The sequence below is a fragment of the Lepisosteus platostomus genome, chromosome 28 (assembly GCF_059453375.1).
Source record: "Lepisosteus platostomus isolate fLepPlt1 chromosome 28, fLepPlt1.hap1, whole genome shotgun sequence".
NCBI classification, from domain to species: Eukaryota; Metazoa; Chordata; class Actinopteri; order Semionotiformes; family Lepisosteidae; genus Lepisosteus; species Lepisosteus platostomus.
This window is the reverse complement of record NC_142638.1, coordinates 7,854,415-7,874,517: the sequence shown is the minus strand read 5'-3', so window position 1 is coordinate 7,874,517 and position 20,103 is coordinate 7,854,415. Positions and strand designations below refer to the sequence as shown.

General features: G+C 42.6%; 3 protein-coding genes and 1 long non-coding RNA gene across 6 annotated transcripts; 1 reads left to right on the top strand and 3 right to left on the bottom strand.

Annotated features, from left to right (window-relative positions):
* Nucleotides 1–646: 646 nt before the first annotated feature.
* On the bottom strand, nt 647–2,288 carry LOC148638753 (interferon a3-like). Its single transcript, XM_088622605.1, has 5 exons — nt 2,157–2,288; nt 1,705–1,779; nt 1,276–1,446; nt 1,047–1,139; nt 647–803 (listed from the first exon to the last, which is right to left on the bottom strand). Exons 1-5 carry the CDS (start codon nt 2,286–2,288, stop codon nt 699–701), a joined length of 576 nt encoding a protein of 191 aa, XP_088478731.1. The 3' UTR covers nt 647–698.
* Nucleotides 2,289–4,513: 2,225 nt separating this feature from the next.
* Nucleotides 4,514–6,298, bottom strand: LOC148638752 (interferon a3-like). The gene is made up of 5 exons (XM_088622603.1): nt 6,034–6,298; nt 5,582–5,656; nt 5,153–5,323; nt 4,924–5,016; nt 4,514–4,680 (listed from the first exon to the last, which is right to left on the bottom strand). Exons 1-5 carry the CDS (start codon nt 6,163–6,165, stop codon nt 4,576–4,578), a joined length of 576 nt encoding a protein of 191 aa, XP_088478729.1. The 5' UTR covers nt 6,166–6,298; the 3' UTR covers nt 4,514–4,575.
* Nucleotides 6,299–7,912: 1,614 nt separating this feature from the next.
* On the bottom strand, nt 7,913–16,061 carry LOC148638751 (uncharacterized). 3 transcript variants are annotated; one of them, XM_088623003.1, is made up of 6 exons: nt 15,851–16,061; nt 15,396–15,506; nt 10,226–10,309; nt 9,695–9,844; nt 8,854–8,940; nt 7,913–8,296 (listed from the first exon to the last, which is right to left on the bottom strand). In XM_088623003.1, exons 2-6 carry the CDS (start codon nt 15,498–15,500, stop codon nt 8,213–8,215), a joined length of 510 nt encoding a protein of 169 aa, XP_088479129.1. In that variant the 5' UTR covers nt 15,501–15,506; nt 15,851–16,061; the 3' UTR covers nt 7,913–8,212. The 3 variants fall into 3 exon arrangements, with proteins under 3 accessions (XP_088479129.1, XP_088479127.1, XP_088479128.1); XM_088623001.1 differs by lacking the exon at nt 15,851–16,061 and having other exon boundaries at nt 15,396–15,592; XM_088623002.1 differs by lacking the exons at nt 15,396–15,506; nt 15,851–16,061 and adding an exon at nt 10,703–10,924.
* Nucleotides 16,062–16,303: 242 nt separating this feature from the next.
* Nucleotides 16,304–19,795, top strand: LOC148638750 (uncharacterized). The gene is made up of 2 exons (XR_015931005.1): nt 16,304–16,465; nt 19,505–19,795. It is a non-coding gene; the product is annotated as an uncharacterized LOC148638750 (long non-coding RNA).
* The last annotated feature ends 308 nt before the right edge of the window (nt 19,796–20,103 follow it).

Here is a 20,103-nt window from a genome sequence, read left to right as displayed (position 1 = left end):
GTTTGTTGGAAGCTCTGGACTGTAATGTCCTCTGACCATTCTGATTAGTATGAATTCTGCTTCAAGATGTTATGAAAGACCAAAGCAGACTCTGTCTTTGTGTAAAAGTTAAATAGTTTTATTATAAAAACTGAATACAACTCTTTGGACACAATAAAACATTCATTATTTAAAAAAATACAATTTATGTTTCACATTGATTTTTTTAAAGCAAGCTCCTGAGAACTTATCAAGTAACATTTTTAGGAACGTGTCCTTATACAGAATACACACATTCTAGTCCAACATTTTAATTCAGATTATACAAAGACAATAGTAAAATAACTTCATTCGAAATACATTTTATAAATAAATGTTAAAAAAATAAATATATAAATTATTTTTTTCCTTCCAAAAATAAATATATAAACATTTCAAACATAAGTGGTGGGAAAACATTGAAAAGAGGTGAAAGTGCATTCCTTACACAATCTGCAATAACGTACCGACACTATTCATTATTTCATTATTCAGTATTTCTTAACAGATTAGACCAAAATCAGATTCAGTGTACACAAAATCAGAAAAGTCTGTCTAAAATAACACGCTTAGTCCTCCGGTTAGAAATACATCCGCATCCTTCCGTTGTTTCTCATCTCTCCTCTTCCTCTCTCTCCCCGAGTTTCGATGTGGGTCTTAAAATGTCCGTTGTGTTGAGTTTATTCCTCTTCCTTCACTGCCCTGATGGAGCCGGCGAGTAGCTCCAGTCTCTGCAGGTGTCGGGACACTTGCGCTCTGACCGCCTCCCACGCCGCGGTCCTGTCCTGCAAGGAGAAGCTCCAGGCGTCAGTGTGAGCGCTGAGGGCGGGACACGCGTGTCCCTCAGGTCAGGACGCGTCTCAATCCGTCTTGGTTATTAAACAAACTCGAATGTCTTTCCTAACCGCACTAGAGGGATCATCAGCCCCGGACTGGATGGCAGTCTGGACGAAGGCTGCTGCACACAGCCAGTGAGCTGTCGGAACCAGTCCGAGCGCTCTCGCTGCAGAGCGAAGGCGGTGCCGTACCTTACTTCTCAGGAGGTTTTCCACGTCCTTGAAGTACCGCTTCAGTTTCTTACTCTCCTGAGTGTGTCGGGAGGCGCGTTTCATCTCCTGGGTCTGTTTAAGACAAGCAAGACCAATGATTGTGTGGATTGATGGATGCCAGCAGGACCTCTCACAAGCCTGGCTGATTTGCTCTTGCTGGGAGTTTGGACTCCAAGGCGGAGGGGGGCGGTGAGACCGAGACACTCACGCATCTCTCCAGCTCGGAGGTCTGGCGGTGCAGGTCGAGCTGGAAGAACTCCAGCATTTTCTCATCCCAGCTGCCGGAGCCCGCGTTTCTGCTGTACAGCTCTCGGATGTGCTTGATGGCTTCGAGGATGAACACCAGCTTCTCCTCGGCCTGGTAAAACCGTTGTGCATTCTTAATAATTTCGTTTTCAGCATTAACTTGAATTGCAATTGACCGTTTTTACACTAAACATGCTTATAGACAAGAGACTGATGTATAAACAGAAGTTAAGAACGTTAATGGTTCTGAAGGATTTGTAGGTGATGAAAAGGTGCCACCCACTCTCTCTCTCAAGCATGTGAATGTGAATTTTATCGCGCATTGACTTCTATTCATTACAATTAAGGAAAGAAATCATAAGGTAGTAATAATGAACAATGTTCTCCTTACCTTAAAGTCCTTGGCGTGCCTGTAAGACTCGCTCGGGAAAGGCACGATGACACTGGAGTGCACGAATTCCCCGCCCTGGAACAGGCAACATGCACTTGATGTGAACGAGTCAATACGGTTTTAAAGTAAACCTAGTCTTAACGACATTATTCACAAGATCACGTACTTAGTACTGCGGGACAAGGAGGAGACTCAAAATTCAATAGAATTGGAATTTAGAGTCACATAACTCATTTTCAATAAATCTACTCTCATGCTTGCCGTTTATCAGTGTTTCAAATAGTTCCGTGTCAAATATTCTAAAGCATTCTTAGGAAAAAGTATAATTCGTTTAGGACTCAGTGCAGCGCCTCAATGATGTTCACCACACCATTTTCCTGCTGAATTGTTCGCCCTGAGATTATTGTGACAATTTGCAGGCTGCAGGAGGGCATCTCCCCGGAGAGACTCACCATCCCTCTGAGCAGCGACAGCGCGTCCGTGTTCACGGCGCTGAAACTGTGCCGAGTCCACCTGCAGCCCCGGCACAGATTCTGGCTGCAGAGAACGAGGAAGCAGCACTTCCACAGGCTCCTGAGCTCCATTCTTTCCGCGTCTCCTTCGCTGCTGTGTGTGGAGGCGATAGTTCTGTTAATCGGACCTGAAGCCGAGGGTATAGAGCAGGGCTCGGACAGATCCGTGTCTTATGCGCTCTTCTTGAAGTCCTCCGGTTGCTCTTACCTGCCATGGTGCTCTCTCCTGTGGGAGGTTTATACCTCAGCCAGGTAGACGCTTGGAAAGTGAAAGCGAGGATCGGAAGTTTAGCACCTGAAGTCGCGGGATTCACAGCGCCGTCATACTTTCATTTTCAAGCCCACAGGTAAGTTACGTATCGCTCGGATATTGTGAGGAGCCGTTCAGCAAACGGATAATACGGGCGTTGTCTTGCTGGACTGTACATGTAGGGATATTTCCCGGACTCGACCTCGCCCCTCTCCTGCCCAGAGCGCGGAATTTAAACCTGTAGAACACAGCTCATCCAGCTCCCCACTCTGACCTCTTACATGCATCTCGTTTATTCTGGGTTTTGCCTTTAAATGAAGCCAGTTTCGGTTTTTCACCAGTATGTTGGTGTGATTAAATTTCTAAATGGGTCAAAGATTCACATAAGACTAGAACTTAGAATACACGTTCATTGCTTTAACATTTCCATCAGGGTATTGAGACCTTGAGATCAAAAATCTATCCAGAGGCCTGTTTTGTATTTAAAATAATGTAGTAGATTAAAACCCGTTCAGGTACAGGGCCAGTCACTAAAGTCTAATTTATAAGAGTCTCAGCTGAACAGCAGGAAGTGGGGCTGGAGTGGAAGTGGGCAGACAGTGGGTCACCAGGTCCAGGACTGGGAAGTTCTGCATCAGCCTCCCATCTGTTCCCAGATGTCATTAGTGATGATGTTCTATCCTGAATGGAATCCAATGAGCTCCTTGAGGTGAAAAGTAATTGCTTCATTCTCCTTCACTTTTCAGTTAAGTGACCCATTTCGCTTTTCGCAAGATGAAGCCCTGCAGTAATAAATATTCTTTGATATCCACTACCATAGGAGACTACAATCCGAGGCCACCTGACATTTAGACATGCTGCTGTCCACACACTTCCAGGTAATGAATTAATAATTAATATAACAATAGTCATTAACATTTTATCTGTTTTAAATATGTTCATATTTTAAGTACTGTACTGCGGTCTCCAATCATATGGCTGCTGAGCCAGTAAAGAGCCACCAGCACTGACACCCATGTTTCAAAAGAGCAAAGGCTACATGTCCACATCGTAGACATTTCAATCATTGTAGTCTGTAGATCACATTAGTTCATTAGAGCACGATCAGTCCCTGAGCCAATGACTCATTAGAAGTGTAAAATTGAAGTGTGGAGCTGAGGGATAGAGTATTAACTGTTGGCCATCGTTTCAACTCAACTGTGACCTATTGTGTGTGTCTGTGTGTGTCCTGTGATGGACTGGTGTCCACTTGTGCTCTCTGGTCCTGTTTCACTGTTGATTCTGAAGAAACCTGCTGTGTTGACTTTGTCAGTGAGAAGGGTTTGAATACATATATCAGGTCCCATTGTGCTCTTCATCTGAAAGATTTTATTCAGTTTGCAAAGAGAAAAGTCAGTGCACGTTGTGTTGCGTTTGTTGGAAGCTCTGGACTGTAATGTCCTCTGACCATTCTGATTAGTATGAATTCTGCTTCAAGATGTTATGAAAGACCAAAGCAGACTCTGTCTTTGTGTAAAAGTTAAATAGTTTTATTATAAAAACTGAATACAACTCTTTGGACACAATAAAACATTCATTATTTAAAAAAATACAATTTATGTTTCACATTGATTTTTTTAAAGCAAGCTCCTGAGAACTTATCAAGTAACATTTTTAGGAACGTGTCCTTATACAGAATACACAAATTCTAGTCCAACATTTTAATTCAGATTATACAAAGACAATAGTAAAATAACTTCATTCGAAATACATTTTATAAATAAATGTTAAAAAAATAAATATATAAATTATTTTTTTCCTTCCAAAAATAAATATATAAACATTTCAAACATAAGTGGTGGGAAAACATTGAAAAGAGGTGAAAGTGCATTCCTTACACAATCTGCAATAACGTACCGACACTATTCATTATTTCATTACTCAGTATTTCTTAACAGATTAGACCAAAATCAGATTCAGTGTACACAAAATCAGAAAAGTCTGTCTAAAATAACACGCTTAGTCCTCCGGTTAGAAATACATCCGCATCCTTCCGTTGTTTCTCATCTCTCCTCTTCCTCTCTCTCCCCGAGTTTCGATGTGGGTCTTAAAATGTCCGTTGTGTTGAGTTTATTCCTCTTCCTTCACTGCCCTGATGGAGCCGGCGAGTAGCTCCAGTCTCTGCAGGTGTCGGGACACTTGCGCTCTGACCGCCTCCCACGCCGCGGTCCTGTCCTGCAAGGAGAAGCTCCAGGCGTCAGTGTGAGCGCTGAGGGCGGGACACGCGTGTCCCTCAGGTCAGGACGCGTCTCAATCCGTCTTGGTTATTAAACAAACTCGAATGTCTTTCCTAACCGCACTAGAGGGATCATCAGCCCCGGACTGTATGGCAGTCTGGACGAAGGCTGCTGCACACAGCCAGTGAGCTGTCGGAACCAGTCCGAGCGCTCTCGCTGCAGAGCGAAGGCGGTGCCGTACCTTACTTCTCAGGAGGTTTTCCACGTCCTTGAAGTACCGCTTCAGTTTCTTACTCTCCTGAGTGTGTCGGGAGGCGCGTTTCATCTCCTGGGTCTGTTTGAGACAAGCAAGACCAATGATTGTGTGGATTGATGGATGCCAGCAGGACCTCTCACAAGCCTGGCTGATTTGCTCTTGCTGGGAGTTTGGACTCCAAGGCGGAGGGGGGCGGTGAGACCGAGACACTCACGCATCTCTCCAGCTCGGAGGTCTGGCGGTGCAGGTCGAGCTGGAAGAACTCCAGCATTTTCTCATCCCAGCTGCCGGAGCCCGCGTTTCTGCTGTACAGCTCTCGGATGTGCTTGATGGCTTCGAGGATGAACACCAGCTTCTCCTCGGCCTGGTAAAACCGTTGTGCATTCTTAATAATTTCGTTTTCAGCATTAACTTGAATTGCAATTGACCGTTTTTACACTAAACATGCTTATAGACAAGAGACTGATGTATAAACAGAAGTTAAGAACGTTAATGGTTCTGAAGGATTTGTAGGTGATGAAAAGGTGCCACCCACTCTCTCTCTCAAGCATGTGAATGTGAATTTTATCGCGCATTGACTTCTATTCATTACAATTAAGGAAAGAAATCATAAGGTAGTAATAATGAACAATGTTCTCCTTACCTTAAAGTCCTTGGCGTGCCTGTAAGACTCGCTCGGGAAAGGCACGATGACACTGGAGTGCACGAATTCCCCGCCCTGGAACAGGCAACATGCACTTGATGTGAACGAGTCAATACGGTTTTAAAGTAAACCTAGACTTAACGACATTATTCACAAGATCACGTACTTAGTACTACGGGACAAGGAGGAGACTCAAAATTCAATAGAATTGGAATTTAGAGTCACATAACTCATTTTCAATAAATCTACTCTCATGCTTGCCGTTTATCAGTGTTTCAAATAGTTCCGTGTCAAATATTCTAAAGCATTCTTAGGAAAAAGTGTAATTCGTTCAGGACTCAGTGCAGCGCCTCAATGATGTTCACCGCACCATTTTCCTGCTGAATTGTTCGCCCTGAGATTATTGTGACGATTTGCAGGCTGCAGGAGGGCATCTCCCCGGAGAGACTCACCATCCCTCTGAGCAGCGACAGCGCGTCCGTGTTCACGGCGCTGAAACTGTGCCGAATCCACCTGCAGCCCCGGCACAGATTCTGGCTGCAGAGAACGAGGAAGCAGCACTTCCACAGGCTCCTGAGCTCCATTCTTTCCGCGTCTCCTTCGCTGCTGTGTGTGGAGGCGATAGTTCTGTTAATCGGACCTGAAGCCAAGGGTATAGAGCAGGGCTCGGACAGATCCGTGTCTTATGCGCTCTTCTTGAAGTCCTCCGGTTGCTCTTACCTGCCATGGTGCTCTCTCCTGTGGGAGGTTTATACCTCAGCCAGGTAGACGCTTGGAAAGTGAAAGCGAGGATCGGAAGTTTAGCACCTGAAGTCGCGGGATTCACAGCGCCGTCATACTTTCATTTTCACGCCAACAGGTAAGTTACGTATCGCTCGGATATTGTGAGGAGCCGTTCAGCAAACGGATAATACGCGCGTTGTCTTGCTGGACTGTACATGTAGGGATATTTCCCGGACTCGACCTCGCCCCTCTCCTGCCCAGAGCGCGGAATTTAAACCTGTAGAACACAGCTCATCCAGCTCCCCACTCTGACCTCTTACATGCATCTCGTTTATTCTGGGTTTTGCCTTTAAATGAAGCCAGTTTCGGTTTTTCACCAGTATGTTGGTGTGATTAAATTTCTAAATGGGTCGGTCCGTATCGCTCGGATAGTATGAGGAGCAGTTCAGGAAACGGAAAATACGCCCGTCTCAATATGTACACATTCAGCTTCATATGTAAGCATTTATACACACGTATATGAACGAGGCTAATTTAAATCTTTTTTTTTAATATGTTATTCGTTAGCTTGAATATAATGAAGACCTAACACACTGCCGGTTGTCTAGCTTTATTGTACGTGTACGTGTAGGGATATTTCTCATTTTTTCTGGGTTTTCCTATTAAATTAACCTAAACTAGTTTAAATTTAATAAAAATAAAGGATATTCTTATTTGATAAGACCCCTTTCACTTACACTTAAAATTATGGAACAAGTTAAAGTTAATATTCCATGCTGAAAGACGAAAAGAAACACAACGTTTCGGCTGTGGAGCCTTCTTTGGGTAGTAAAATGATTGTACTTCAGTGCACCTGTGGACCTGTTATGGGAGATCTGTCTCTTCTTCGGGTGGTACAGTGGCCTACTGGTTAGCATTACTGCTGCAGAGCACTGGGACCTGGGCTCAAGTGCTCGGCTGCTGTCTGTGTGGAGCTTGTATGCTCTTCTTGTGTTCACACAGACTTCCTCCAGGTGCTCCAATGTCATCCCACAGTCTGAAGACACACTGATAGGTTCATGGGTTTCTGGGGAAACTGGCCCTGGTGTGAGTGTGTTTGTCTGTGGCCCTGTGTGCTCTGTCATGGACTGGGGTCCTGTCCCGGGTTATACCCTGTGCTTGCTGGGTTAGGCACCAGCATCCCCTGTGACCCCAGGTAAGTCGGTTGGAAAGTGGATGATGTATATATTTACAACAGTGACACTTATGACTACAATAATATTATTGTACTTTAGTGCTCTCATTATCCTGTTAAGGGAGAAATGGCTGTTCATATTTGGAGCGATGTACTGGAGAAATTACTGGCGGACTCAATATAAATGCATCACCCGTGTAGACCTTTTCATGATATCTGTTAATGTGTGGTAAATGTACAGTCTGGATCATGTTGGGGGGGGAAGGGTACGTAGGACCGAAAAAAATGAAGAATATGTAGCAAGACGTTACTGTTGTGCCATTTGGTACTTATACAAAGAAAACCCTGTTAACACAGAAGGGGTGCCTCTCAGAAAAAAAAAATTCTTTTTCGTTTTCAAACATCATTTATTGAGTTTCACAGAGCATCGTCTTCCATACTTTCTGGTTACAAAACATGCATTCATCCAGTATTTGTAAAATCCCATAAATCCCAAAAATCTAGGAAGTTTTTTTTTTTTTTAAAAAAGGTTTGTATATATTTTTTTTCTTAAACAGTAAAACATAAATATATAAATAGATTTAAAATAAATAAAGAAATAAATAACACCCTTCTTCTTCGTCTAACGGTACAAACGGTGTTTTTAGAGGTATACAGTATATAAATAGCTTAATTAGCTATAGTTGACCGGCTTCTCGGGGGCGATAGCTTATTCGGGAAGTGCAGTCTCGCCTTCAGCGGCGGAGCTTCAGATGAAAAACCCGCAGGAGAATCGTTCTCATCTGACTCCTCGCCGCCTCCCACGCACACAGGTTGTTCTGAAAACGACCACAGGGCAGAGCGCCGAGTTACAGTCGGCAGCGCTCTCACAGTCATACCCGGACAGCAGTTTTACATAAGGAGATCTCGCGATGCGCTGAAAGCGCTGCAAAATACCCCCGAAAAAATACAGTATCTCTGGATTTTTTTTGTACTTCGCCTCTCGCTTGCATTGCAAAAAAAAAATTCCCCTTTTTCGGACAGTGTATTCCAGAGCACAAAAAAAAAGTAAGAGGGGCACTGACAATGTAACCAAATGTATAATTAACATAGTGTAACGCTTACGGCCGACAGGCACTGTGTAAGAGCCGGCGTACCAGAGCAGGTGACGTCACCGCCCTTCCCTGTGATAGCAGGACTACAGCTACTGGGCTGTAGAGAGATCGCTTTTTGGCTCACCGGGCTGGGTCCCTGCATAGCGACGCGGGAGCCCCGGCGGTGGGGGGCCGACCTAATGTGGCAAGGGCGACCGCCTGAGCCCCCGTTGCGTTACAATAGGAAATGCCACCCCTACTCCTTACACAAAAACGGCCGGGGTGGAAATGTACTGTCTCACCTCACTTCCCACGGCCTTCTTCAGCTTCTCGAAGTACACCCTGGTTTTTGTTCGCCAGGCTGCGTTGTTCATCTTGAGTTTGGGGGCCTGAAAAAAAACGAGATGTTTTAAAAATAAAGAATCGGATGAAACATCGCAGATGGCGTGCAGTGAAACATCAAAGGGGGAGTCAAACATACAGTAGACAGTGCTCCTCAGAATTGCCGATCATAGCGGTGCCCCGATTTCTAATTTGATTCTAATTTCACGCACGCCTGCAGAAAACATTTCCAAGTATAACAGTCTGCTAATGATGGGCTTAGTCTGGCCATAAATATTCACAGCCTGTATAGTTTAGCATAGAAAGGAAATCAATCGCTTTGTCAGCTTACATTTGAGCAATGCTTTTCACCTCGACACGTTTGTTGGAAAGTAAATTCTAAGAACATGGCGCCGGCTATCTGTCTTGACAGTGTCTGTGGCTGTAGCTCTGTGTGTCTGTCTCTCTGATAGTGTCTGCGAACAAGGTCCTGACTCTCTGTGGTCATTAGAAATCCAGGGGTGTTTCTCGAAAAGAGTAGGGGCGCAACCCCGGCGTCCTGGCCAAGTTTTTCACTGGCCTTTACCAATCATGGCCACCTAATAACCCCCATCTCTGAACTGGCTTCATCACTCTATTCTCCTCCCCACTGAGAGCTGGTGTGTGGGGAGTGCACTGGTGCATCATCCAGGTGGGGGCTGCACACTGGTGGCGGGGGGGATCCCCATTACCTGTAAAGCGCTTTGAGTGGAGCGTCCAGAAAGCGATATAGACAAATATAGATGTAGTGTATGGAATTATTATTGTTATTTATTAACTTACGCATTTAGCGAACTCAGCTGCCTGGGTGTGCAAGAGCTCCTGGAATTCCTTCAGTTTCCCTGTGTCCCACGATACCGAGCCCGGCGATACCTTGAACAGCTCGCTGGCCAGCTCGAACACGTCTTTCACGTTCTGCGCAGTCTCCCCTTTCTGGTGGGATCGATTGAAAGACATAATCGTAAATGTTTTAACACGCGTTAAACCATTACAAGGCCCCGATTGTAGACACGGGTTACAGCACCATCAAGGTCACCGATCATCTCAACTCCGTGGTGTCGAGTCTCGAATTGCTTGGTTTTCATTTGATTTGTATAAAGTTAAAGATCAAGTCATCTTTAAGGAGCTGGACCTTTTCCCAACAAGCAAGTGGCGCAAGGCTGAACGCCAGTCCATCACACCGCACAGGCGACGTGAAGTATGTTAATAACCCCAACATCTGATTTGTTAGTACCTGAAAATACAGAAACTACACTTGATCTGAGCCATGGGCCAGGCGCGACGGCTTTCGGTAAAAAAATACAGCTCATTTACCTTCCATCTTTTAGAGATAACACGATTTGGGTTCATGTGCATCTCAGCCGATTCTTCTAAGCACTGCTCCGGAACTTTGCTTCCCTATAAAAGACACAAACATAGAACCAGAAACAATTATACACATTCTCTAGATACACTATCCTTTCACAATAAGATGCACAGCAAAAAACCCTTTTGACTCATTTTTTCCAATTGAGGATTTTCATTGAGGATATCTAGTTATCTTTCAATCGGTCCTTCGTCAAAGCCGTAGGATTTCGGGTACAAAGAGAAAATATTAACTATTTTGAATCAGGGTGATTGGGAAAACCGTGCGTCTCCTTTTGCAATGATGTGGTTTTCAAAGTCTCGGTATACAGATCCATGATAATGATTTTATCGCACGGCTGTCTCGTGTCAGTGCGCCTTTCAATCAAGCTGTCTAATCAGTCATCAGCAAACATACAATTCCTTTCTTTCTTATGTAGTACTTACCATGGTCTCTAATAGAGAGAGGCTCTTTTCAATGTAGTTAACCTGGATCCGGTGGTTAATGCATCCAAGCGTCAAGGTGGAAACCGCCAAGAGTAATATACACACGCGGGTAAATAGACCATTCAATGTCATCGTGGAGTTCAAACTAGAACCACTCCGCTGAATTTCTATCTGCTGTCTGTTCTATTCAACTCTGTTATTCAGGAGTAAGACTGAACTGCACTTGGTCGGCCGGGAGACTTGTTTTGTGTCAGAAACATCATCCATTTGCAGGTGTTTTTATTGACGGGATTTGGAAAGTTCATGTATGGAAACTGAAAGGGCTCAGAAAAATCCCTTAAAGTTTTTGGTCCCTGTGTTTCACAATTCCACCGCTGGGAGTTCTGCAATGCTGAGCGCCGGTGTGGGAAATGTAAAAAAGGCTTGTATGTAAATAATGTGTTTATTAAATATGAACTTCCTCCCGGCGAATACCGCAATGCAGGCTCGTAACTGGCAGCTTATGACCTAAGGAAATAACAGCGGGCGGGAACGGGAATTATTCGAAAAAATTAAGTCGGAAAAGCAGAATCATGATTTTAAAAAAGTGGTTCATTCTGGAATCTCGCATCGGGTGAAGTAGGTTAAATACTATAGATCTGAGCCTCGGCCTTTCCGTTCTTTTGTAAAGAAGTACTATCGCATAACCAAAGGACAGATCGGAGCAGCTACAATCGCCTTATGCTTTTATTTAACACGCTTCATCTGCGTGTCAGAAGCCCATACATCCTTTTTAATACGTAAAGACGCCCAAGCCCCTTTTCCCTGTTTGGATACGTCACACTCCTCTGAACTGGGTTAGTAGGTGTGGAACCTCAGGCGACCGTGCAGATATACTGTACGTGGTAAAATATAAAATTTGAGCGAATTACGACCTTACAATAAATTCCAGCTGTGTGTTGCCCGTGCCTTGAGAACACCGAGAGTCTGTGGTCGGTGCTGGAATCCCCTGTGTATATGGTTTTCTGTTGAATTAAGCAGTCATAGAACGAGAAAATTTTCGATTTTACTTAATGCAAATTTAAGCATAATATAATAACAACGATTAAAAAAAGCACCAGCCTTTTTCATTCATTCTTGAAAAGCTCCCGACTTAATGTTAGCGTGGCCAATATGTGCAATCTTGGTTGAACATGTATATCTCCTTTCGTCTTACGGATACAGGATAAAGCACGGGCAATTGTAAAAGGACGAACAGTTTCCATTATTATTATTATTATTATTATTATTATTATTATTATTATTATTATTATTATTATTATTATTATTATTATTATTATTTTGTGAAATATATTTTGTTAGTTATATGACTGTGCCTAACGAATAAACAAGAATCATAGACTCTCCAAATATGACAACCTGATGCTTGTAAGACTCTTCTCAGTCTTGGCACAGTATCTTAATCAAAACATACCGCCCGCACTTATAGAAAACAGTAGAGCGTATTTCATTGGAAAAGCAATTCAAATGTACAACAATTTGAAATGAATACACAACAATTCCTAACTGTCCCACCTCTGCCACACCACTGTCCATCTGAAACAGGCCAAGGGTACAGCAATGCCCGATGGATAAGGGTATAGTGACCAAGGCAGACCACTCTGCTGCAACAGCTCTAGAGGGTACCCGCTCTCCCCTCTTCCCCTCCAGTTTGACCTAAATCAGGTAAAATAGGTCAACAAACTTCATTATTTCCCTCCCTCATATATGGATTCTTCGTCCAAGTGAACTAGACAAGATGGCGGCGCGGACGATTTCATTTAATCTTCCCTGTTTTCAGATGTAGGATGATGCGTAGGGTTGGGTCTACCGCGAATTTGTAAAACTCTACCATGTGTTAGAAGGAAATTAAGCAGAATTCTGTTGACCTTTTCTCTCCAGTCACCTTCTGTAGTGACTCCATCCTGGGTCGCCGGTCGGCAACAATCCGTATCTAACATTAGCTGGTACACAGTGGCTAATTTAATTTGTTCAGGGATTTCCAGTGTTTATGGCAGTGTCTCAGCCAAGCAGTTTCTCTTGCTGTACGTAATCCCTAAGGGGAAGTTATTCTAGGCGCGTACTTGACTGCCGCTTTCCCCTATACTTTCAGCTTTTATAAACGAAAAGATGCTTCGGCGCCCTGGGAAAACATTTCTAAGCATATTGGCACGATGACTCAACAATTATTCAGCCCCAATTTTTAAAGTCGCTTATCATTCCCCCTGCTATACGATATATATATGATATACCTGGTTTTGTATGCGATATATAGGGTGTTGACATACTCCTTAGGGTGCTTTACATACACATTATAAACAAATGTGTTTTCAGTGTTACTGGCTAGTGGGACTCAGTTTCGAGTAATAAGGACCCCCAATTTAAATTCATTTGCATTTATGAAACCCAAGCTTGTTGCCTATACCCTACTTAAACTCTGGTGGAAGTATCATCTTAACTTGTGCATTACTCTGTTACAAAATACTGTGTTTTTCCCGAAAAGCAAATCACGCATGTATGTTTTTCCAAAACTCGCTTTCAGTAGTTGCTCACTGGTGCTGGTTGTTTTAATGTACATGTTAAATAAACACCCAGTCTTTGCATTCCTGGGCGAAAATATTTAAGATATTTAACCACTAATTTTCGGCATTAAGCGTATCGAGTCACAAAACCTTCAAAACACAACATCGAAAGTGTTACTGTCAGCTTCGCGAAACGTTATTTTTATCAGAATAATCATTATTTGGCTTCATTAATGCATCGTTAAAAACGAATATCAATGGAAAAGATCTTCTAATATAAAGCAAAATGCAAAAAAGGAAGAGTCATGTTTTACTATGATTTAATTAATAACGTATTTACTTAAGACTTATTCGAAAATCTATAGAATACAAAAGTAAGGAAAGGCGGTTAATTATTTTGCTCAGTTCTTATGAAATGAAAAAAAAAAACCCTAAGCACAGAAATGGAAGTATTTAAAGATTAAGAACTGCATTAAAATATATATACTTTTATAGAATCTGTAACAGAAAACATTTTCACAAATGTTCTGAAGCCTTTCTTGACAGCTGTCTTTGTACAAGCTGAACGTGACACAAAAATACACCTCATATTCGAATCTTAAGTCCAGCCGATCAGCTCCTACGTGTCATGTTATTAAAAGCACAGGAGGTAAGCGTAAGAACGTCTACTGACATTTACATTATAATATACGCTTTTATACTGTAAAGGAAAAACATTCACCTATTTAATTTAATTCCAGTTCATAACCCATCTGTGACTTTCATTGCAGCTGCTAGATAATTCTAAACATAATCATAACCAACCATCTGTAAATGTACCTTAATTAACATGAACGGTTAAAAGACGTCATCGCACTAACAATACATTATCTGTTGAAAGTAATTAAAATTGTATTAATATAATTAAAATACAGCTATTATTATAGGCTAAGGCTTTCCATGCTGAGGGATTACAGGTATTTTACAACTTTTATGGCGATTTTTAAAACAAATAAAAACTGAAGATCCTAGTAATACAGTAAATTGTTCATTTAAACGCACTCAAAGATCAGATTATTTTCTTATTTATAAATGGGTAAATAAAACTTGATATAGTCTTCCTCAGCACTGATTTCTTTTTAATTTAACTGTCAAATCAATCGATGGTTCCTTAATATATAGCAAAGGTTACACTTTATCTAAAATAATAATAAGCAGTCAATAATAATAATAATAATACGGCTGCCAAATGAGCTCAGAATCGATTTCGTTCCAGTACAATAGCTAATGTCGTCATCGATGTGTACACAATGAATATTTTCACTTTCTGCTTCGTTTATGTCAGGAAAGCGAAGAGGCAAAACTTGAAAGTTTGGTCTTTCTGGACAGATAACACTGTACACACATCCACACAAATGTGTGGGGGAAAGTACCTGTGTAGATAACCCAAATAAGAATTTGTACAGGCTTTGCAGACATCAAGCCCAGCGTTTTGTGTACAATCATTGTATATTTTCGTTTCGTTTTATTATTGTTATTATCGATTGCATTATAGTAACAACATTATCGATAATAAGCTACGCAATCAGATAGGAGCATTATGATCCACCGCCTAGCCTATATTCTGATGAGAGGTGAACTGAAGACGATTGATTTGTAAATCTGTATTGTTCTGTACAGTTGTTTTTCCAACTCCCTGGTCTCTCACTACAAGCGGAACGTGAAGAAAATGCCAAAGTCTTTTTTTTTTTAAAAAACCCGACAAATCTACAGAAGGTTAAAAATGCGAATTGGGGAAAACATGAAAACCTATTTAAGAGACGAGATACGATAGTTTTCGTACTTTTACAGACGTTTCAATCTTTTTTTATTTATAAACTACTACACTTTCCACACAAGGAACAAATCTATGCGCCGCCTACAGTCAATCTCTCCCGTTTCTTAAATTGGGTTTAGAGATCTGAAACTCATCCAGACAGCTCGTATGAACATGGGTAGGGCTACAAACGGAAGAGGCCTTTCGCACCAGCAGCCAATCTGGTAGTTAGTAGCTAATTGATCTCATCCAGCCGATTCCTGAGAGAAGCCCGGCTTCAACATCGTGGCTTGTTCCATGCTCCTACAACCCTTTGGGTAAAGGCCTGCGCCCTGCTCTCTGATTTAAATGTACTTACAAGTAGTTCCAACATGTGTTCTCTGGTTCGCGTCTCACTGATCATTCTGATGAAATCCGCTGGATTTTGAAGACAAGTATCGGGTCCCTTCATGGTCTTCTCCATTCGGGACTTACTGTGAAACAACAAGAGGCGGAATGAGCGATATTCCAGTGATATATGAGAATATCTCAATAATAACAGCATTCTGGTTTAAAGTAATTAATATACGAAGTCAGGCTGCTCCGTAAAGCACAGGACAAATTGTAAACAGGCTTTTCCTCGAGTATCACCAATTGAAACTTTTTCTACCGAGCTAAATGTTTGTTTCGGGGGGAAAAAAACTCCATGTGAAGCCCACAATGTAACAACGAAGACCGCTAATATTACATTTGAAAAAAAAATTTTTTTGAAGCTACAGTATAAACTATTAATTCCGCGTTTTACACGATTGTATGGTCTGTTTAAACAATCACAATGCTCTCGTGCGTCTCCCATCCTCGTCTTCATTTTCTTCTCTGAAATATAGTCGTTGCGCCTGGGAAAAGATTAGAATGGAGATGAAGCTACTTCTACAATAGGTTCAGCAACTCAAATTCCAGCTGCAAATTATAGCTGCTCAAACGCGGTGTTCCGCTCTATAAGACAAAGACACAGCACAGGACATAATATATCAAAAGTATAATGGATAGCTATGCTTTTAAGATAGTTTTTGAGTCTATGATTTGTACTTTTTTTACTATTTATTGATTTTTCCACGTTTTAAATTATTATTTTTTTAATAAGGTGGATCATATTTTTGTTAGTACAGTCTAACAACAGTTGTAGCTATGGTATGGTGTCATAATGATTCCTTGAGTTAAAACAAGAAGTGATTACAAAGCGCTTAGCATACACGAGGGATTTATAGCTGCCGATGAAACATATGAACTCCGGGTGCCGTCAGTTCCTACCAATGTGACGTAGCATGCATCTTAAATGTGACCCTGCCCCCTTGCGACCTTTCAATATCACTGCAACACAGAGAGGGTACAAAAAAGCTTAAATCCCCTTACCGCCAAAGGTGATTCCTCAGCATCTTTACCCACACGGTAAGAGTATTGATTTAAAAACAGGAAACACATTTTGCATGTCTAACACTGATTTTGAAGGTATATGATACTGAAATCATATTGTCACCAAGTACGGACAGCCACGGACAGTGGCTCAAACCAGCGGGGGACAGACGTCTATAGGGAAGGAGAGTCTGGGGCTGGGGGCCCGTCTCCTGAAGTATTTGCAGGTGTCTACTATCCATCTCCAGCTAAAGGAAATAAGTTAAAACGGCCTATATGACCAATTAAGTTTAAGAAAAAGCCAGCAGCCGTTTCACCCTGCAACTCATAACTGGCAACCCACTGCAGCTCAGCAGGTGTGAGCCTGGTCAGTACCAACTAAGGTTGCTGCTGGAAGAGTTATTAGTGAGACCAGGAGGGGGCGCTCACCCTGCAGTCTGTGTGGGTCCTAATGCCCCAGTATAGTGACAGTGACACTAGACTTTGGAAAAAGGCGCCATCCTATAGATTAACAATCCCAGGGTGTTTCTCAAAAAGAGTAGGGGTATTACCCCGGTGTCCTGGCCAAATTTCCCATTAGCCTTTACCAATCATGGTCTCCTAATAATCCCCATCTCTGAACTGGCCTCATCATTCTGCTCTCCTCTCCACTGAGAGCTGGTGTGTGGGGAGTGTACTGGAGCATCATCCAGGTGGGGCTGCACACTGGTGGTGGTGGAGGGGATCCCCATTACCTGTAAAGCACTTTGAGTGGAGTGTCCAGAAAAGCGCTATGTAAGTGTAAGGAATTATTTTTATTATTAAATAATTAGTGGAAGTAAGTCATGAAGAACTGAGGCTGCAACAAAAACCACACACTTTTAAATACCCGAAGACGGGCCTTTGGGCATCTCTGATGTGGATCTACGTCTGAGGCCTGAATTGGCTGTAGTATATGTGCACGTGATTTAAGACAAAAGAGCTTCTCACCCTGTCTCCTAAGAATGCTGATCGCACAACCTGACAGATATCTGCGATAATGTAAAAAACTGCTGAGTCTTTGTATTAAAATAGTTGGTATTTTAATTTGGTTAATGTTATATTGCTTCCATTAAAAAAAAAAAACAAACAAACCTGTGTTTCCAATTACGAAGCACCCTTGGGATTTGGAAATAGTGGTGGGGACAGTCATCTGTCCATTACCTTTACTTCCCAACACTGGCTGGAGTTTTGTTTTTCTGTGCCAGGCCAAGCTGTAACATCATACCATCACTTTATTAGCCCTATACAATTTCCTGCATTAGGAATTCATCTTTTCACATACCCCAGCTTGCTCTCCATGAGACACATAGACAGGGAGAGAAGCTTGGGGCCAGAGCACAGGGTCAGCCATTGTACAGCACCCCTGGAGCACTTGGGGTTAAGGGCCTTGCTCAGGGGCCCAACAGAGTAGGATTCCTCTGCTGGCTACAGGATTTGAACCAGCAACCTTCCAGCCACAGGCGCAGATTCTTAGCCACAGAGCCACCGCTACTATATGGACAAGTGGACTCTGGTTGTTATTGTAAAAAAGTGTTTATCTGCCCCCTGATTACATTATCTTGATTAAGTTTGAATAAGTAAATCTTTTCTTACAATCATTGTTGTTCTTGCTAATTAAGTCATTTACTGGTCTTATCAATGTCCAGGGAATAGGAGGCTCGGAGATGTTTAGTTTTTCTTGGGGGAATAAACCTGTTTTTTTGTGTTCACTATTTTTATAGAAACTGAGAAGGAGACGTAGGGTTCGTACTTTGGAGTCCATTAAAATGCACAGACTGGTGTTTTTTTTTCTTGGGCTGGCTTTTCAAAATATATATTTCTGAATTCATTGAATATATGCATACATTTCCTGTTAGATTGGCTCGATGGCTGCGGTCGATCTGTCTGGACGTGTTTTAGCTTTATCATACGACAGTTACCTACGCAGAATTACTAATTAGGATAAGTAGGTAACATACATTTTACCCGCCAGAGAAGGCGATACGGCTCATCTAGATACTATGGTTGACAGATAAGATGTTCATTATTTCCTTTTGTTTTGAAATAATCTCAAACACAACCCCACCTAAAACCATCACGCAGTGCATACCGTGCTCGATACGACCGGACAATACGGATACGACCGGACAATACGCAGTTATCTGGTTGCTAGCTGATCTAAATCATCAATCGGCGGAGACCGGGGTATGAGCAGTTAAGCAACATACAACATACTTAAGAAAGCGGTATTTTGAAGAAAAAAAAACTCATGGCGGGAACGTGGGCTCTTGTGTTTTTCGAAAACGGAGCGTTTTTCTTATTTCAGATTCAGAATATTTCAAGCCGCTCCCCCGAACGTCACAAACCGCGCAGAATTTATGCCAAACTGGCGCACTATGGCTGCCGTCGCATTATCCAGGTGGGGCTGCACACTAGTGGTGGTGGAGGGGATCCCCATTACCTGTACGGGGCTTTGATTGGAGTGTCCAGAAAGGCGCTATATAGGTGAAGTTTGTTGTTGTTGTTGTTGTTGTTGTTGTTGTTGTTATTAGAAGGTCATAAATTGTAAAGGCCAGGGGTGTAAATCGTCCAGATACTACCCATAGTATTACAGGGGACTGTAGTATTACATCTACTATCTGGATGTCTACTTGAAAATCCACTGGCAACTGATGTAACGACCAAATTAGTGGCATAAGTTCAGAGAGACTGGAGCAGATCATGCTGGCATGCTGGAGTCTGTCCAGAGTGTGGTATTGTCTATCAGCCAATCAATCAATCATGAACCCAATTTATCCATCATGTTACTCATTGACCAATTATGCCTTCAAACAGTCTTGAATAAGGAAATACTCGAACAGTAGCACAATCATTAGAAATGAGGTTCTGACTTCGGCAATGTGATTAGTCAAACAGTTCTAAACAGTTTTTAGAACCAACCAACAGTGTCACTGTGTTAGCTGGGGTTAGATTCAACCCCAAACTCAAATTGAGCAATTCCTGACTGCTGTAGGGCTGTTTAGAAACCTACATTTCATCTAAATGTATTGTTTTTTTCCTGGGTTATGATTACAGCAGCACTCTGGTTTTCCTAAGGGTCTCCGGCCCCTGAAACTCAACTCATCCTGCAGTTACTGCACGTTTTCCTGAAAGTGTCCCGTCGTGTCCCGAGAACTGCCGAGACGAGACGGTTGGATCGGCGCAGCGAACACGTCCGAGCCCGGAGGATCCGAGCTCGGTTCCACAGTTCCTTCATTTCATCTCTCCATGGAGAAACGGCTATGATTCCAGTGGCCTTTCCGTCTGCGCCCTTTTACAGGGATGTCGTCAGAAAGGCGTGAGAAATAAAGATTATCCTTAAACCTGGATGACACTCCCCCGTTCTCTGTTTTAGAATCTCTCCATTCTCGTGCAGATTTTAGAGTTTCATACATCTTCCGTAGGTCGCCGGTGGACCTCACCAGCTCCGTCTCACCTGCTCCGTGCCCGTTCTCACTCACACACAAAGGATGGTTCTCCTTTTCTTCCGATACCTGCTGATTCCCCCCCCCAGCCTCACACCTGAAGAAAAGTCAACAGCCAAAGAATGTTGCGTCTCTTTGTTGCTGTTGTTTTTCAGTGTGGAGTTCATGTTTACTTGCTCGTTTGCAGTCGACACATTCAGTTCAATTCAA